Here is a 15,039-nt window from a genome sequence, read left to right as displayed (position 1 = left end):
AGTTTAGCATATCATATGCCTTTACAAAATCTAACTTTAAAATTTAGAATTTGAAATCCATGATTTAAGAAATCTTTCGTTTGGATATCTTAATTTATTAAATGAAAGGATTTAAAATCTTTGATTTCAAAATCTAGTGTTTGGATACTTTATTATACATGAATTTAAATTTAAAATTGATGTTTTAAGAAAACTTATTCTCTTAACCCGTCTTGTTTACATCAAATGCAATGGAGATGTGTAAAATAGTAACCAAAAAACACAAATTTAGCTAATTTTGGCGATGATAACTACATTTGCTAAGTTTTCAAATTCATTATCCACCATAACTTGCGAGACTTTTAGCAAAATAAAAATGAAGAAAACTCTACAAACATATCAGGTATCTTACAAAATAAACATCTAAATAACAGATCACCATTACATATTTCACAGATATCCAGGCTGGAAAACACTTGAGGCTTGTTTCATATTTCACACATATTCAAAGTGAGAATAAGTTGATATCAGAGCAAATAAGTAATAATTCCACATGTTGTGCATTAAAAATGTAGCTATCTACATCTTGATTTCAACCCATAAGCCATGCTCAAACATCATCCTATATAAACAGAGCAGGTACAGTTGATAATTACATAGTCAATTTGGTCTTTGATATACCAAGCTTGAATTTCTATAGAAATTAAAGGAGTGCCCAAAAAAGAAAAAAGAATACAAGAAATTTCTGAAGAAGGAAAAAATGAGGATGACCCTTGAATCACAGTCTCACGCTTCTATACAACAAACGAAATCGCTTGTAATCTTCTTCCACGCCTGCAAACCAAAGACAAAATTTCACTTACAACTTTGACCAAACCTAGGAATATCATCTGAATCTGAATAAATATTAAAAACAAATATACAACTCACATGAGAAAGTTTTATCTGCCAAACAAGATCCAATATGCAATAACTAGAATGTGAAATATATAATTATACACAAAATGCCTATACACATATTAATCAATTGGAAAGTTTATAACATGAATTTCCCCCTTCTCGACATGTATCATCAAACCCTCAATCCCAGTATCATGTGCTTAGCGGTAATAAAAAGGTGATGAAAGAGGATTTTGCAAAGAAGATCCTATGATGTAGCCATAAAACACTAATATGCCCCAAATACAACAGAGACTACACATTCAAACAATAATCCATTAGTTTATTGCAAAATGCTTATACAGATAATAGGATATCACATGTGAAAACAAGATGGCCAAGTGTTAATATTGTCAGTCGTCAAGCATTTATCCACTATTGCTTGGAAAATAAAAGCTCAGAGAGGAGGGGGGAGGGGAAGGTGGTGGGAAAGGAGGGAGATTATAGACCATGACATGAATATTTCTTTGTTGTCCTCTTATATTTGCAGAGAAACTAAAATATTTTTGTAGAATCATACTCAGAAAGAAGTTAACAATAACAGCAGAGAAACTAAAATATTTTTGTAGAATCATACTCAGAAAGAAGTTAACAATAACAGATTTAAGTCAAAGTACGATGTCATATTTTAAGTCATAGAATCATACTCAGAAAGAAGTTAACAATAACAGATTTAAGTCAAAGTACGATGTCATATTTTAAGTCAAAGGTTCTTCAAGACATGATTATTCTTAGTAAAATAAACATAATCAACATGATATATCATTTTATTCAGTGAGACGTTGGATAGTTAATGATAAAGATGAAATGCTTACACTTCTACCCACAAAATGGTTGCTGATGAATGTTCAGCTTAAGGTTCCTTCTTGAATCTACTTATGTCATATAAGTGAAAAGCAATAATATAAAATGGAAATTTTTGTTGGTTCTATGGCTTCTTTGTGCTTCTAATAATGTAATAACATACAGCAAGTGTCATTACCTCCTTCTAGAGTCTTGGTCTTAGAAAATTACAAAGTCTTGCTCTCTAATTGTGCAAACTTAAACTAGCTGAAACAACATCACCATCAAAGTGGGTTGTCTTTCTGTCTGCCAAAATACCTTCTCAGTTTCTGTCAATAGTTTCCATGCCTGAGAACTTGGCAGAAACTTGAGAGGACTGGTTGATGTCAGGTTGACACCTTGCAAGTCTATCAATATCTACTAAGCCTTGTGCTTCATAACTAATCCCATTTTAATGAAAAAGAGGCATAGACAATAGCAATAGGTCAAATAGTCAGCTAATATTTGGAGAGTACTTTCCAATCCATGGAGCAAAAGAAAATTAGCAAATGTGCTCATGAAATGCAGATAAGTAAGGAAACGCATCGCACCACAAAATAAACAAAATATAATGCCCAACATCATTACATTCTTATGCTTAAATGGAGAGTAGTAACAAATCTGCCTAAAGATGAGATTGCTTCGCTCGTGAATAAAACCCACAGGCTGGAAGAGTTAACAACATTCCCAAAAACCATGAGATTGAAATTGAGAAGCCACTCTTCGTAATACAAAATATAGAAATATCAAAAACTTCAGTATCCCAAATGGAAGAGACTAGTACATACAGATTGTGGGTAGCACGCATCCATTATCACATACCGGCTCTCATGTAATTTTTTTGGGAAACATCAATGACCGACCAGCATCTATGAATAATAAGATTTGGTAACAGAAGGCTTTAAATACTCAAGACATAGAATATAACACAATCATACAACATGACCATAATATTATGAGAAACTCAAACCTAATGTTAGTTACAGTCACTGACAATAACTAACAACTTTTGTCCCTTTAACAGAAAGTATCTTTATGATTTGTTATCCTCAGATCCTTAAGGCTGTTTGGTTCAAATCTTAATATTATAGGATTTAGAATCCCGTCAAGAATTTCAAATCCATAGGTTATTATACATGGCTTGGAATTTATAATCTTTTGCTTGGAGTGTTTGGGGAGAAATAACAAAATTTTCATGCACAAAAGTAGTCACCCTCTGCAACTTTGGAGGAAAGGAAAACACTCATTTTGCCTCCTATTGGTTAGGGAAACTTGAAGCTGGAGATGAAGCTGATGTTGCTGGCCATGCTGCTATATATACAAGGCAACATGGAGGGACAATGCAGGGAGGAAGTGATTGCCCTATTGATATATTAAGGAAATCAAAGATGGATGTTTACGTTTATTTCTTTTTTGTGTATTTTGTGGTTGGTAATACTATGTTGTTAATGTTGCATATATTTGGTAGAATGTATAAGGAGTACACTCTGGGGTTAAGGAGTGTACTCCTTGAACTATTACCAATTCATTTTGGGAGTAATGTCAGCGGCTGAAGCCTCTTGAATTCATATAGTCTGGAATCTACAGCCCCATATATACATGTATATAATACATTACATTTCGATACAGAAGCTCACAAACCCAACAAAATTTACCTCTATGCATAACAAACAAATACATTATCCAAAAATTTAAAGTTCACCAAACCCTAGTTCTTACCTCCTCACGTGAATTAGGGGATAATAACCCGCCAAGATTTTGACTATCTGGAGGTTGCTTAACAATCCTCTCTCTCCTCTTCTCTGTCATGGAAAGCTTCTTCCTTTCTTCAGTCCACAGCTTCGCAAGCCAATCCCTAGTAATTGAACCCCTCATAGCGAGCAGAACTGCCAAATCTGCACCATAAATTGGGGCGCGTTTCCAAAAATTTTGGGTCAATTCTTCGAAGTGAATTCATCGTAGTTGTAACTGAAGGTTGATGAAAGATCAAAAAGAGGTGAGAGAGGGGAAATTAATCTTGAGAGTAGGCAAAGTGATGCTTACAGAACTCTCTGCTTGAATCTCTGCCTCCGTCGCCGTCGGATCGCTAGAGATGAAGATCTCAGTGAAGGGGAAACCTCTCAGGTTAGGGATTTTTGCGGAAAGTTCTAGGCGATGGTTCGGGGTGGAGAACGGCTGGAGACAAAGGAAAGAGGGAGGCTAGGTCGCCGGAGAAGAGGGATCGGAGTCGGAGGCCAGGCGTTGGCTGGAGGTGGCGATCGACTTAGTCTAGGGTTATGAGAGAGAGAGAGAGAGAATCGGGATTTTTAGGAGACAGAGATCGATGAGATAAAGGGGATTGGATTTGATGAATCACGAGGGTCAGGGTGGGATTTCAAATCCATAATATTGCGCTTCAAAATCTACCTCTACAAAATCATCTGATTTAAAATCTAAACCAAATTTGAAATCCAAACAAGATATTTGGATTTGGGCTGCCCTGGATTTCAAATCCAGGCCCAAATCCAAGTTCCCAAACGTAGCCTTATAGAATTCATTGAACAACTCATCACATTTTTTGCTCTCATCCCTCACGTGAGCTCTTTGCTCCTCCCTGTGCTACCTTCTCTTTAACTTTTCTACCTGCAAAATCAAACATAAATAGAATTATAAATTGTAAATCCACCGAAAAGATAGCCTACTATCCAAGTGTTTTTAAAACTAGGCATGCTGGCAAGAGTATATATAATCTAAACACCGCATTTCAACTCAAAAAGGTTGTAACTACGACTCGTATCTAAATTCACTTTGTTGACTATATTGGACTCCAAATTGTTATTACAAGTTGCAACTGCACTTAGCAATTATAGTAAAACAAGCAACTTCAACAAATCCTAAATGCTCACAGTTTCATGTAACTACGATATGAATTTTGGGACCCTAGACCGACCACCTAAAAGATCATCTAGCATCAAATACCACCATAACAAAGAAAAGGAACCAGGCTAGAGTCTATTTGCAATGCAAGATTTATTAAGATATTTAGGATGAAAAATGAGATGGTCCCAACCATTAGTAACTTGTCACAAAACAATCACATATGTGCCCATATCTTGAGGTGAAAAATGCCCTGCTAGCTTTTCCTACATCACAAAAAAACAAAATGCAAATTATTTCATCCTTCACTTGTGAATATACATACTGTAGTCTCAGAGTACAATCAACTAAGATAAATGACTTCAAGCTACAATAGGAACTAGATATAATTCTGAATCCTAGGTTCACAGCTGCAAACATATAAAAAACTGACCAGCTTGTAGATGTCAGTGCCCAAAATCGGGTTGATAATCTCCATGTCCACTAGAGATGCTCGGAACCTATTAATACAGAAAATAAAATATTAAAACTCATTAGTTAAACTGTTGATAAATGCTCCATAATAGTTGCCTAACAAATCAACACCTAATATAACCCACTTTCAGTTTTCAATCTAAATGATAGGCTCAAGTCTTTCCTAGAGAAAAATCAAAATCTACTTCAGAAATGATAACATAAGCTTAAATTGAATAGATTAAGTAGGGTACCTGTTTATTTCCAAAAATATCATTGTTACTAATATTGGAGTTCTCAACCTTATTAGTCCATATTCTTGTCCAAAACTCCATTTGATTTTGCATTTGCTTCATTTGTGATTTCATTTGTCTCATTTCTTGTTGACACCCAACTTGCACTTGGGCCATTTGTTGTTGATGAACAGCTTGCATTTACGCCATTTGTTGTTGATAATTGTTATTCATTTGTAAAATTGTATCTTGCATCTTCATTAAGTCATTTGACACGTCAACAGATTGAGACCAACCACGACCTTTTTTTGCAATTTTCCTCTTACTCCTTTCAATTTTGAAGGTGGGCATCCAAACCCATGGCCCCTGCTATGTCCAATACTGTCTTCTCCTCTAAACTCAAAGTCCACGAGGGTTTCCACTTCAAGAGTGTCCTCTGATAAGGTTCGAGTCCCGATTTTTTCTTGTATTTTATCCATATCCTGTAAGAGTTGCTAAGCATCAGCATGTGGTAATATAACATGGTAGCTAGATAGATGAACATATAATATGTTTTCACTTATTTCAGATTCTATGGCATACATCTAAATTTAAGTATAAATGTATTGGGATTTGCATAATAGGAAAATACCTCTGCATCCTTACCCTTAGAAGATTTTAGCTGCACAAAAGAATAGTTGTTATGTCAAAAATTTGAATTCTACCATGTTTTTGCCCTAATGAGTACTTGAGTTACTACTTCCCAAGTACCTGATCCCACCTCTCTATGACTGAGCTAGTCTTTCTTGATATTTGGCCTCTCCACAATTCATATCTGAAGAATAAGGAATATCATTATGATCTTCTATCATGTGTTCCCCATGGAACACCCATCGCCCATAAACCTGCAAGAAACCCTTCTTGAAAACATCTTGTATCACATTCTTCTTATCTTTATAATTCCGATTACAGCAACCCTTGCATGGACAACAAATTTTTTCCTCCCATGTTGATTTTTCAAAAGCTAAGTCCAAGAAACGAGCAAAACCATCCACGAATTCTTTACTTTTAACTGGTCTATCAATCCAAGATCTATCCATGCAGAATGATGACAAAATATGAAAATTGTACCTAAATATTTAAAAAGTAAGATTTCATAATTTATCATCTTGTAACTGATCAACAACAAACTATTCCATAAGCAAGCACTACATCAAAAACTCCACTAAATTTTAAACAAGATGCACAAACATTCGATTAACCAAAAAAAACATGTAAATAATACTCATTCAAGCCATGTACCTAATACTTATTAATAGAAAGTCAACATTTACTATTAAATTATTATATCGTGTATTTATGAGATCATAGATATGTAAGCAGACACAAAATGTTTAATATATGTCTCTAAATACATCATAGAGGTGAGAAATATTTCAGCTCTAACTAAATGAATCCTTTTCACTTGAACATTCAAATCATAACCATTTATTTAAAAGCCAAAGATTAAAGCCTGTGAAAGTTCGCTGACCAAATGAAAAGAACTGGGATTAAGCCATTTCCTTAAAATTTAAGATTACAACACAGATTTATTTGCTGAAGCAATGATTACTCCCGAGTTATGAGCTAATCACAAAGCCTTTCGTCTCCATTGGCAGCATGCACAATGATTTAGGAGAATTCTTACAGATGATAGCTTGTGCATTGTCATTTTTCAAAGTTAAAAGACCTTTTAATGATGGGTCAATTTCCAGCGCAAGTTAAAACAAACCCGTCCTAAATGCACGAATGAAATGTCTGCCAAAAAAAATCCTAAGCCACATTAACATCTACAGCCTCATTACTCAATAACTAGAGACTAGCTGATTTACAAATCATTAGCACCAAAGACACACAAGTGGGAACAAAATACACTCTGCTCATAGTTCTTTTCCATCTTTGGCTCAATAATCCTTCCAATGACCGCGTCATGCAATCATAGTTTTTTCTACTCAAACTCCTTCTAGGCTATCTAAAGTTCAATGCATATTGATGTTTAAATTTTGATATGAATCATCAAAGTTAAACTTTCATCTCAGCTCGATATACAATGTACAGAACATGCAGTTCTGCTAAAATAATAAATCCACCAATTAAGCCACATTACCATGCTTTGAAATACTCTGGATAATAATAACAACAAGGCAGTTCAAGAATTTGATTCGAGAGTAAAGGAAATGCAAATCAAATAACACTATTAATACTAGTATCACAAAATACAAAAAACAGATACTTCAAAAAGAAAATGTCCAGTGTAATTTCCATGAACAGATAAACGATCAATGAGATTATTACTAGATCTACGAATTCTTAAGCAATTCAGTCAACAAACATTTAATTACTAACATCACTAGATCCAATCATACATAGCTTAACAAATATATAACTGAACACCAAAAAAATCACAAAAAATCACAAAAATTTGAGAAAATCTCAATCCGCAAGCTAATTTCCAACTTTATTTGCAAAATTGGAAATTCAATTCATAAAACTAGAATACTAACCATTGGCTTAGGGTTTGAGGAGCCGATGAAGGGCTAAGATTGGCTGGACATTGTTGACGGTGGATCGAGTAGGAGACGATGAGGCCGAGGTTGACATCGATGACGAGGTCAAGGGAACTTCAGAGGTCAAGGTTGGGGTCTAGGGTTTCATTGTTGATGATAATCATTCGAAGAGGTTGGCGAGATCAGAGAGGTTTGCGATTGAGATTGAGATGGGAGAGGACGACAGTCGATCGGAGAGATTTTGCTGTCAAAATTAGGCGATCGATCGGAGAGCTTGAGATTGGGATTTGGGACTTGAATTTGAGCTGAGGGGTAGTGAAGCTATTGAATGTACGGGGTTACTGTTGGCCTTTAATGGGCTTGCAAAATAGGAGAAAGTCCCAGCATTTCCTTGAAAATTGTTAGCCACATTCCAGCATTTTATTAAAGCCTTGGGAAATAAATGTTGGGAATTACTTTTTTTTCTTGTAGTGCTACATACATAAGGCTTCATCTACATACATTTCTTGTGCATGATATCATAAGAAGCTGTAACAATTACAGAACTTAAAAACTCTTAACATTATTTGACTAGGGCATCCAGGTTCTATCTGAAAAATAATTAGTAGATAGTGACTAGTATAACATGCAGAATAAGAATATGTTAAGTGACATAGGTAAAATGCTTCGCGCGTTTTTATTAACTATTCATCTTGGATTAACACAATTTGAAGAAAACAAATGACGGATGCTCGTCGTGCTACTGAAATCATTTTGCAAAATATATATGTTATAAAGCAAGGATCAACAACATGCAAAAAAAATGTTAATTGATCTCAAGAGAAAGGTAGACCACAGATATTCCAGTATACCTTGGCTTAAGGTCAGTCCATTAGATGCAAATTGCAGTAGATGCATTACTTTCCAAATTCAACCGCACATGGTCCAGTCTAAATCATATTCATCCAAAAAGAGAGGACACATTTAAATGATAACCCATTGATAAGAAGATTAATTACTTTAAATACAGTCAGGAGCTTTCTCTTAGAGATCCTTCAGTCAAACCTAGCCTTCAAAAAAAAAAGAACACAGTACAAACCGGATACAATGTCCATCCTCATCAACCAAGCCTCTTCAGGTCAATGACAGGATTACTATAAATAATAGGGCAAAGCCAAGAACAATGTTTCCAAATTACCAAGTTTATGACTGCATATCACCACATCAAACAGCTTGGCTCAAGCAAAACTAACAGAGAATACTAAAGGTCCATTACAAAGATTGGGAAACTTCATCAACGCCACGAAAAAAAGATATGACAACAGTTCGTTTAACGTAGGGACGACTTAAAATAGAGCTGAATGGAAGAATATGATTCATGTCGCCAATCCCAAAAACTGGGGACAAAGACACTTTTGTAATCGCACCTAATAGAACTAAGATGAAAATGCTAACCTATCATGCTCCCAGCTTTACATCGAAGCATATATATAAAGAATGCAAGCATAGTATTAGTATCACATGGCTAAGAAACCTATAGTGCTACCAATTCAAAAATTTAGAAGCGCGGTGCTGGTTGAGGTCATCAAACCTGTATAAATTTGTAATACATTTGGGGGGAAAAGGAATTATTCACTGTAAATCTTAATATATACTTCGATTCGCATAAATTGTAATAAATTTGGAAATTAAAAAATAACAGATCCTTACCATGGCTGAAGGTGTGAAAGAAGAAGCTGCTGTTTCTCTCCCTGCCACGCAGAAGAGAAAATGTGATTTTTAGTGTTAGGGTTTTGGCTTTCTATGTGAAATTTCCAGTTCTATCCCATATAAGGGAGCAAGGTCCATTATAACCAAGATCGGCCACTCCAACAAACATTGCCTCAGGGTGTCAAGCTCAGCGTGCAAATTAACCCAGATTTTGTCCAAATTTAATATGTTAATTTTCACTGGTTAAAAGAAGTAAGAAACATTTCGATAGTTGAAATTACGGTGGTCGGAGATCACAACAAACGTCCCTAACATTTATAACAACTTGGTAGCAAATTTGACCTGCGCGATGCCGCGATATTTCTGTGAAAAAAAATTTTTTAACATTTTATTTAGGGGTGGTAAACAATCGAATCGAATAATGTTCGTATTTGTATTTGTTTAATATTATCGAATTCAAACTCGAATACTCGAAATTTGTTAAATATTCATGAATATTATCGAATATCAAAGTATATTTATTCTACTAAAAACTTTACTTTTCAAATTGTATTTAAATTTATAAACAAAAATTATTCCCTTATAATTATTATGTGTGTGTGTGTGTGTGTGTGTGTGTATATATAATGACGTTTTGAGCGAGCCTGAGACTATACACAAATAATACGGAGATCATGAAAGCTCACAATGAATTTTTCATAAGTATTTTGCTGGTCTTATATTGTTGAAATATTTTCTTTTCACCCACTCATACTCATATGTGCATTATTTACCAAAATCACAATATCTGTTGTTAATCTGAGATTGAATTATATCTACAACAAATTCTTTATCTAAGTCAATGTTGAAACCTATCACAGCCAAGAAAGATAACAACAAAGTTAGAAAGGTTCATCCATATGAGGGAAACTCAAAATTCAAGATATAAACTCACCATCAAAATCTTTCTTTCATTTCCTCTTCAAAAAGCACTTCTTTGGCATTTACATAACAGAAACCCTTTCATCAACCAAACTCCATGCTGGCTCCTTCTTCACTCCTTTTCCTGCCATCAAACCTCGCAATCCACACGCACTCTCCCAGCACTCATCCCCTGCTAACACACTCGATAGCAACACAAACGCCGAGGGATCACTCGGGCAAATCTCAAATGCACGCCTCGCCGCTCTCTTTGCCATCTCCAAATTTCCATGAACTTTACAAGCACTCAACAGAGCTCTATACACCTTCAAATCTGGCTTCATGGGAATTGTGTTTATAAAAGCCTCAGCTTCATCCAGATAACCTGCTCTACCCAGGAGGTCGACCATACAAGTGTAATGCTCAAGTCTTGCCACTATTGAAGAGTCACATTGCCTCATCAAGTTGAAATATTCGAGCCCTTTGTCTACAAGCCCAGCATGGCTGCAGGCAGAGAGAACCGATAGAAAAGTGGTACTATTGGGTTTGATTCTAATCGTTCTCATCTGTTCAAACAATCGTAATGCCTCTATGCAATACCCGTGCTGAGCGCATCCAGACAGAAGAGAATTCCACGATACGATATTTGGCTCTTCCATTGAAGAGAAAACTTTCTCAGAGTCATCGATCACGCCACACCTTGCATACATTGAAACAAGCCCATTTTGGACGCAAACATTTGACATGTGTCCAGATTTTAGAATTAGAGCATGAGTTTGCTTGCCATCTTGGAGAGATGAAAAGACCCCGATAGCTCTGAGCACGCTTGCGAATGTGAAGAAGTCCACTTCCATGGACTCTCTTCGCATGTGCAAGAACCTCCTCAGCACTTCAGTGTCATTCCCCAGGTGGGAAAATCCTGCTATTATTGAATTGCAAGAAACTTGGTCATGGATCAAAATATCAGGATACAAATTAACAAAGTCCTCCAAGCTACCACATTTTGAGTACATTGTCACCAACGTGACCGATATAAAAGGATCTGAATCAAGGCCTTCTTTGATCACGAGGCAATGCACTTGTTTGCCATGACCGAGATCTTCAAACACAGTGAACGAAGTGAGTAGGCTATTATAAGTTACTCTGTTCATTTGAACTCCTTGGATCTTCATCTCTCTAAACAAGCTCATGGCTTCCTGTGGTCTTTGATCCAATGCGTAACCAGTAACCAGCGAAGTCCAAGTGATCACATTTCTCTCACCCATTCCATCAAACACTTTCCTCGCACTGCAAACATCGCAACATCTAGAGTACACGTCAACCAACGAAGTACCCACAACCAAATTAGAGCAAACCCCATGCTTAACCCCAACACAATGAACCATTTCCCCAGTTCTCAAATCCCCAATATGCGAGGACGCAACGAGAACGCTTGAGATGCTGAAAGGGGTCAGAGAAAACCCAAGTAAGATCATCTCCTTGAATGATTTCAAGGCGTGGGTTGGATTCGGGGACTGGGAATGGGAGTAAATGAGGGCGTTCCAAGTGACTGAGTTTCGTTGAGGCATTTCATCGAACAGTTTCTGGGCCTCGGAGAATCTGCAGCATTTCGAATATAGATCGAGGAGGGCAGTGCTGATGAAGACATTGGAGATGAGACCGAGCTTCAAGATGGAGGAATGGGTTTGTTGTCCAGTTGAGAGAGAGAAGGATTTGGCGGCGGAGGAGAGGATTTGGACGAAGGAGTAGGGGGATGAATACGATGGCGACCATTTTGGGTCGGCGGTGGATGTGAAGGGGATTTGGGCGAGGAGAGAGGTTGCTCGTGGGGGTGGTGGGTGTAGGATAGGAGGAAAGAATTGGCGAAGCATCGTACCGTCATCTTCTCTAAAGGCGGTGATTTCCACCGCGATTTGAACTGTAAAGCCCTGATCCTAAAACCTCGAGTTCATCGACCCAATCGGAATCCCGTAACCTCCGATATCGTATTTTTAAAACTAAACCTTTTAGAAACTTAATTGTAAAAATCGATCATTTTCGAATTTAATTATCAAAATCAGCACAGTTTCAACCAGTTAAAACTGAGTAGATTTTAGTGAAATAATTTACGAAACTTTTTTTTATCAAAATCGATCCAGTTACAGCTAGTTTTTATCAAAATCTACCCAGTTTTAACCGGTTGACTGAAACTTGGTTGATTTTGATAATTAAGTTACAAATAGATCGTTTTTTGCAATTAAGATTCTAAATAGATTGGTTTTGAAAATTTGTCCTTACCTTTTTTAACCTAGTTCCCCGAATCAATCATATATTTGCAACGTCAACCCCATGGTCAAAGTATCTGCTCATTGCCACCATTTTCCCCAGAGTTAAAAACACCCCGCAACTTGATGTCATCAAATTTTAATTGCTGAAGGGATAAATTTTTAGCTGAACAACTAAGATGAGATTATGAACATACTAGAAGCATTTCTTAGCATAACTTTGGTGAAGAGAGAAAATTTTCTCATGCTAAATGAGGGGGCCAGTATGTTATCACTCGACTTTGCGAAGGACAACTCACTCGTTAGAATATGTTTTCGCATCTTGTTACATAATTTAACGAATATATACAGCTCATTGGATTCCTTTTGAGATTGCTAAATTTTAAATGAAGACAAATATTTTCCATAAAGAAAACAACTAAGAGAAAAGGTAAGAATATCCTAGATTCCGAAGGGTCAATATGCAAATATGGCTACTTGAGGGTATATGTGAATTTGCAAATAACTAGATTTCAACTTCCACAGCATGCCAATTCAAAGTGCATGTATATGCTCAAGTGCTAAAGTTTAACTTTATGCAGTTGTCTAAACAACAAAACTTAAGGTTCCGTTTGACAAGAGGTTAAGAAACGGATCAATGGAGTTTGACTCTTCTTTAACCCTCTAAACAGGTAAATTTAATCAAAGAGCTAACAAATCATTTACAACTCTTAAAATTAGATAACCCTTATTTAGAGGGGTTAACGAGCCCACCTAAAAGAAATGAAATTTGAAAAAAGAGTATTACAATTATTAATTTAGGATTTATGGTAACTAAGCCCTTTATTTGTCAAACACAAAAAAACTTAACATTTCACATTGCCTATCAAATCCTGACAAAATTAAATTATTTATAACCTCCGGTGAAGGGTGTTTTCGCTAAAAGTTGCCTTTATCACTGAACTCATTATAACTTTAGCCGTTTACAAAGAATTCAAATAATCAATAAAAGAAAGAAATAAAGGAATTACAACTCTCTCGAAAATAACACAAGATCCGTTCGTCGTCTCTTGCTTGCGTGGATTTTTGGCCGGTGACAGGGACGTCAATATATGTGGACCACCTGACAATTAGATCAGATCCAAGACTTCGTCGATCCGCGAAGGAATCTAGAAGCAGAAGCGCTTATCTCGACAACGGCGAGATAATTGCTCTTCTTAAGATTACCGCAACGGGATAATCCTAAGGAACGAACACAGGCGATGTAGATCTGAAGAAACTTTCTCTCCTGTGCTGAAGAACTTGATCAATCTTCAGTCCGGCAGGGCTTCGCCTATTCTCCAAAATTCTAGATCCGAAAAAATTAAGGTCCTGAGGCTATATTTATAGGCTCCGGGGAATCCAGACGGTTAAAACCGCGTAACAACCAAAAAAATCAGATTGTTAGGGTCTAAGACACCCACGGGCGTCTCAGCGAGGCCGAGACACCTCGGGGTGTCTTAGCTTAGGCTGAGACAGTCCGTTTTGCGCGCTTGTCCATTTCCGTTGTAACTTCTTCATCCGAATTCGGATTTGAGTGATTCAAAGTGCGTTGGAAAGCCGGCGAGGAAATTTATAAGCTCCGATGATTGAATAATGTGTGGAATAAATGAGACACGAGGGGTGTCCCGTTTTTCGTAAATGACACGGGGTTCCCGATCAGCTTTTGTTCCTGTTATTCCGAAGTTCCGTTGCTTCGCATGGTTCGTTGACTCACTTCATGTACTCGTCAATGTCGATTAAGCTTCTGTGACTCGGATAGCGACGTTCATCGTCTTCTCTCTGTCTCGAGCCGTGTGCGGGGACCTATAGGTAATTTTTGACGCCTACAAAGGGTTTACTAAGTTAGGCATTAACTTCAAATATTCCCTTTCAACTATTTATTATCAAACAACAACTAATTGTTTAGTTAATTGCTAAAGATGACTTTTTTGTCAAACTTATTGGATGAAGGGGGATTTTTTTTTGAAAACAGGCATAAAATAAGGGGGTTTCTTGTAATTCATTATTATTATTTATTGAGTTTACTAGGCTACATTCGGATCCAAGCTCCAGTATCTACACTCAACCGCAAGTATAGCGAAATTAAATAAAGAGCGCTGTTACTGGGACCCAAAATATGGGACCAATGGAGGGGACAGGTGAGGTGTGCCCTCCCTATTGCATAATGAGTTGGCCATGCCAACTCATTATGCAAGATCCAAGCTCCAGTATCTACACTCAACCGCAAGTATAGCGAAATTAAATAAAGAGCGCTGTTACTGGGACCCAAAATATGGGACCAATGGAGGGGACAGGTGAGGTGTGCCCTCCCTATTGCATAATGAGTTGGCCATGCCAACTCATTATGCAATAGGGAGG

At 36.7% G+C, this 15,039-nt stretch overlaps 2 protein-coding genes across 4 annotated transcripts in view; one reads left to right on the top strand and one right to left on the bottom strand.

The window, feature by feature from the left end:
- Positions 505–12,388, bottom strand: LOC109843104 (pentatricopeptide repeat-containing protein At1g11290, chloroplastic-like). Of its 3 annotated transcripts, XM_020412038.1 has the most exons (9): positions 10,431–12,388; positions 9,497–9,537; positions 6,033–6,392; positions 5,914–5,943; positions 5,304–5,764; positions 5,030–5,096; positions 4,790–4,862; positions 3,460–4,362; positions 505–813 (listed from the first exon to the last, which is right to left on the bottom strand). In XM_020412038.1, the coding sequence occupies exon 1, from the start codon at positions 12,265–12,267 to the stop codon at positions 10,480–10,482; it is 1,788 nt and encodes a 595-aa protein (XP_020267627.1). In that variant the 5' UTR covers positions 12,268–12,388; the 3' UTR covers positions 505–813; positions 3,460–4,362; positions 4,790–4,862; positions 5,030–5,096; positions 5,304–5,764; positions 5,914–5,943; positions 6,033–6,392; positions 9,497–9,537; positions 10,431–10,479. The 3 variants fall into 3 exon arrangements, with proteins under 3 accessions (XP_020267627.1, XP_020267626.1, XP_020267628.1); XM_020412037.1 differs by lacking the exon at positions 9,497–9,537 and having other exon boundaries at positions 5,304–6,392; XM_020412039.1 differs by lacking the exons at positions 5,914–5,943; positions 6,033–6,392; positions 9,497–9,537.
- LOC109841448 (protein TOC75-3, chloroplastic-like) overlaps positions 12,848–15,039 on the top strand; it is an 18,476-nt gene continuing 16,284 nt past the window's right edge. Inside the window, exon 1 of the mRNA XM_020410418.1 lies at positions 12,848–12,923. Within this exon, the coding sequence (XP_020266007.1) occupies positions 12,848–12,923 (76 nt within the window). The remainder of the gene's footprint in view (positions 12,924–15,039) is intronic.

Source organism: Asparagus officinalis, chromosome 5 (assembly GCF_001876935.1).
Source record: "Asparagus officinalis chromosome 5, Aspof.V1, whole genome shotgun sequence".
Classification (NCBI taxonomy): Eukaryota; Viridiplantae; Streptophyta; class Magnoliopsida; order Asparagales; family Asparagaceae; genus Asparagus; species Asparagus officinalis.
This window is presented reverse-complemented; position numbering and strand designations above follow the sequence as displayed.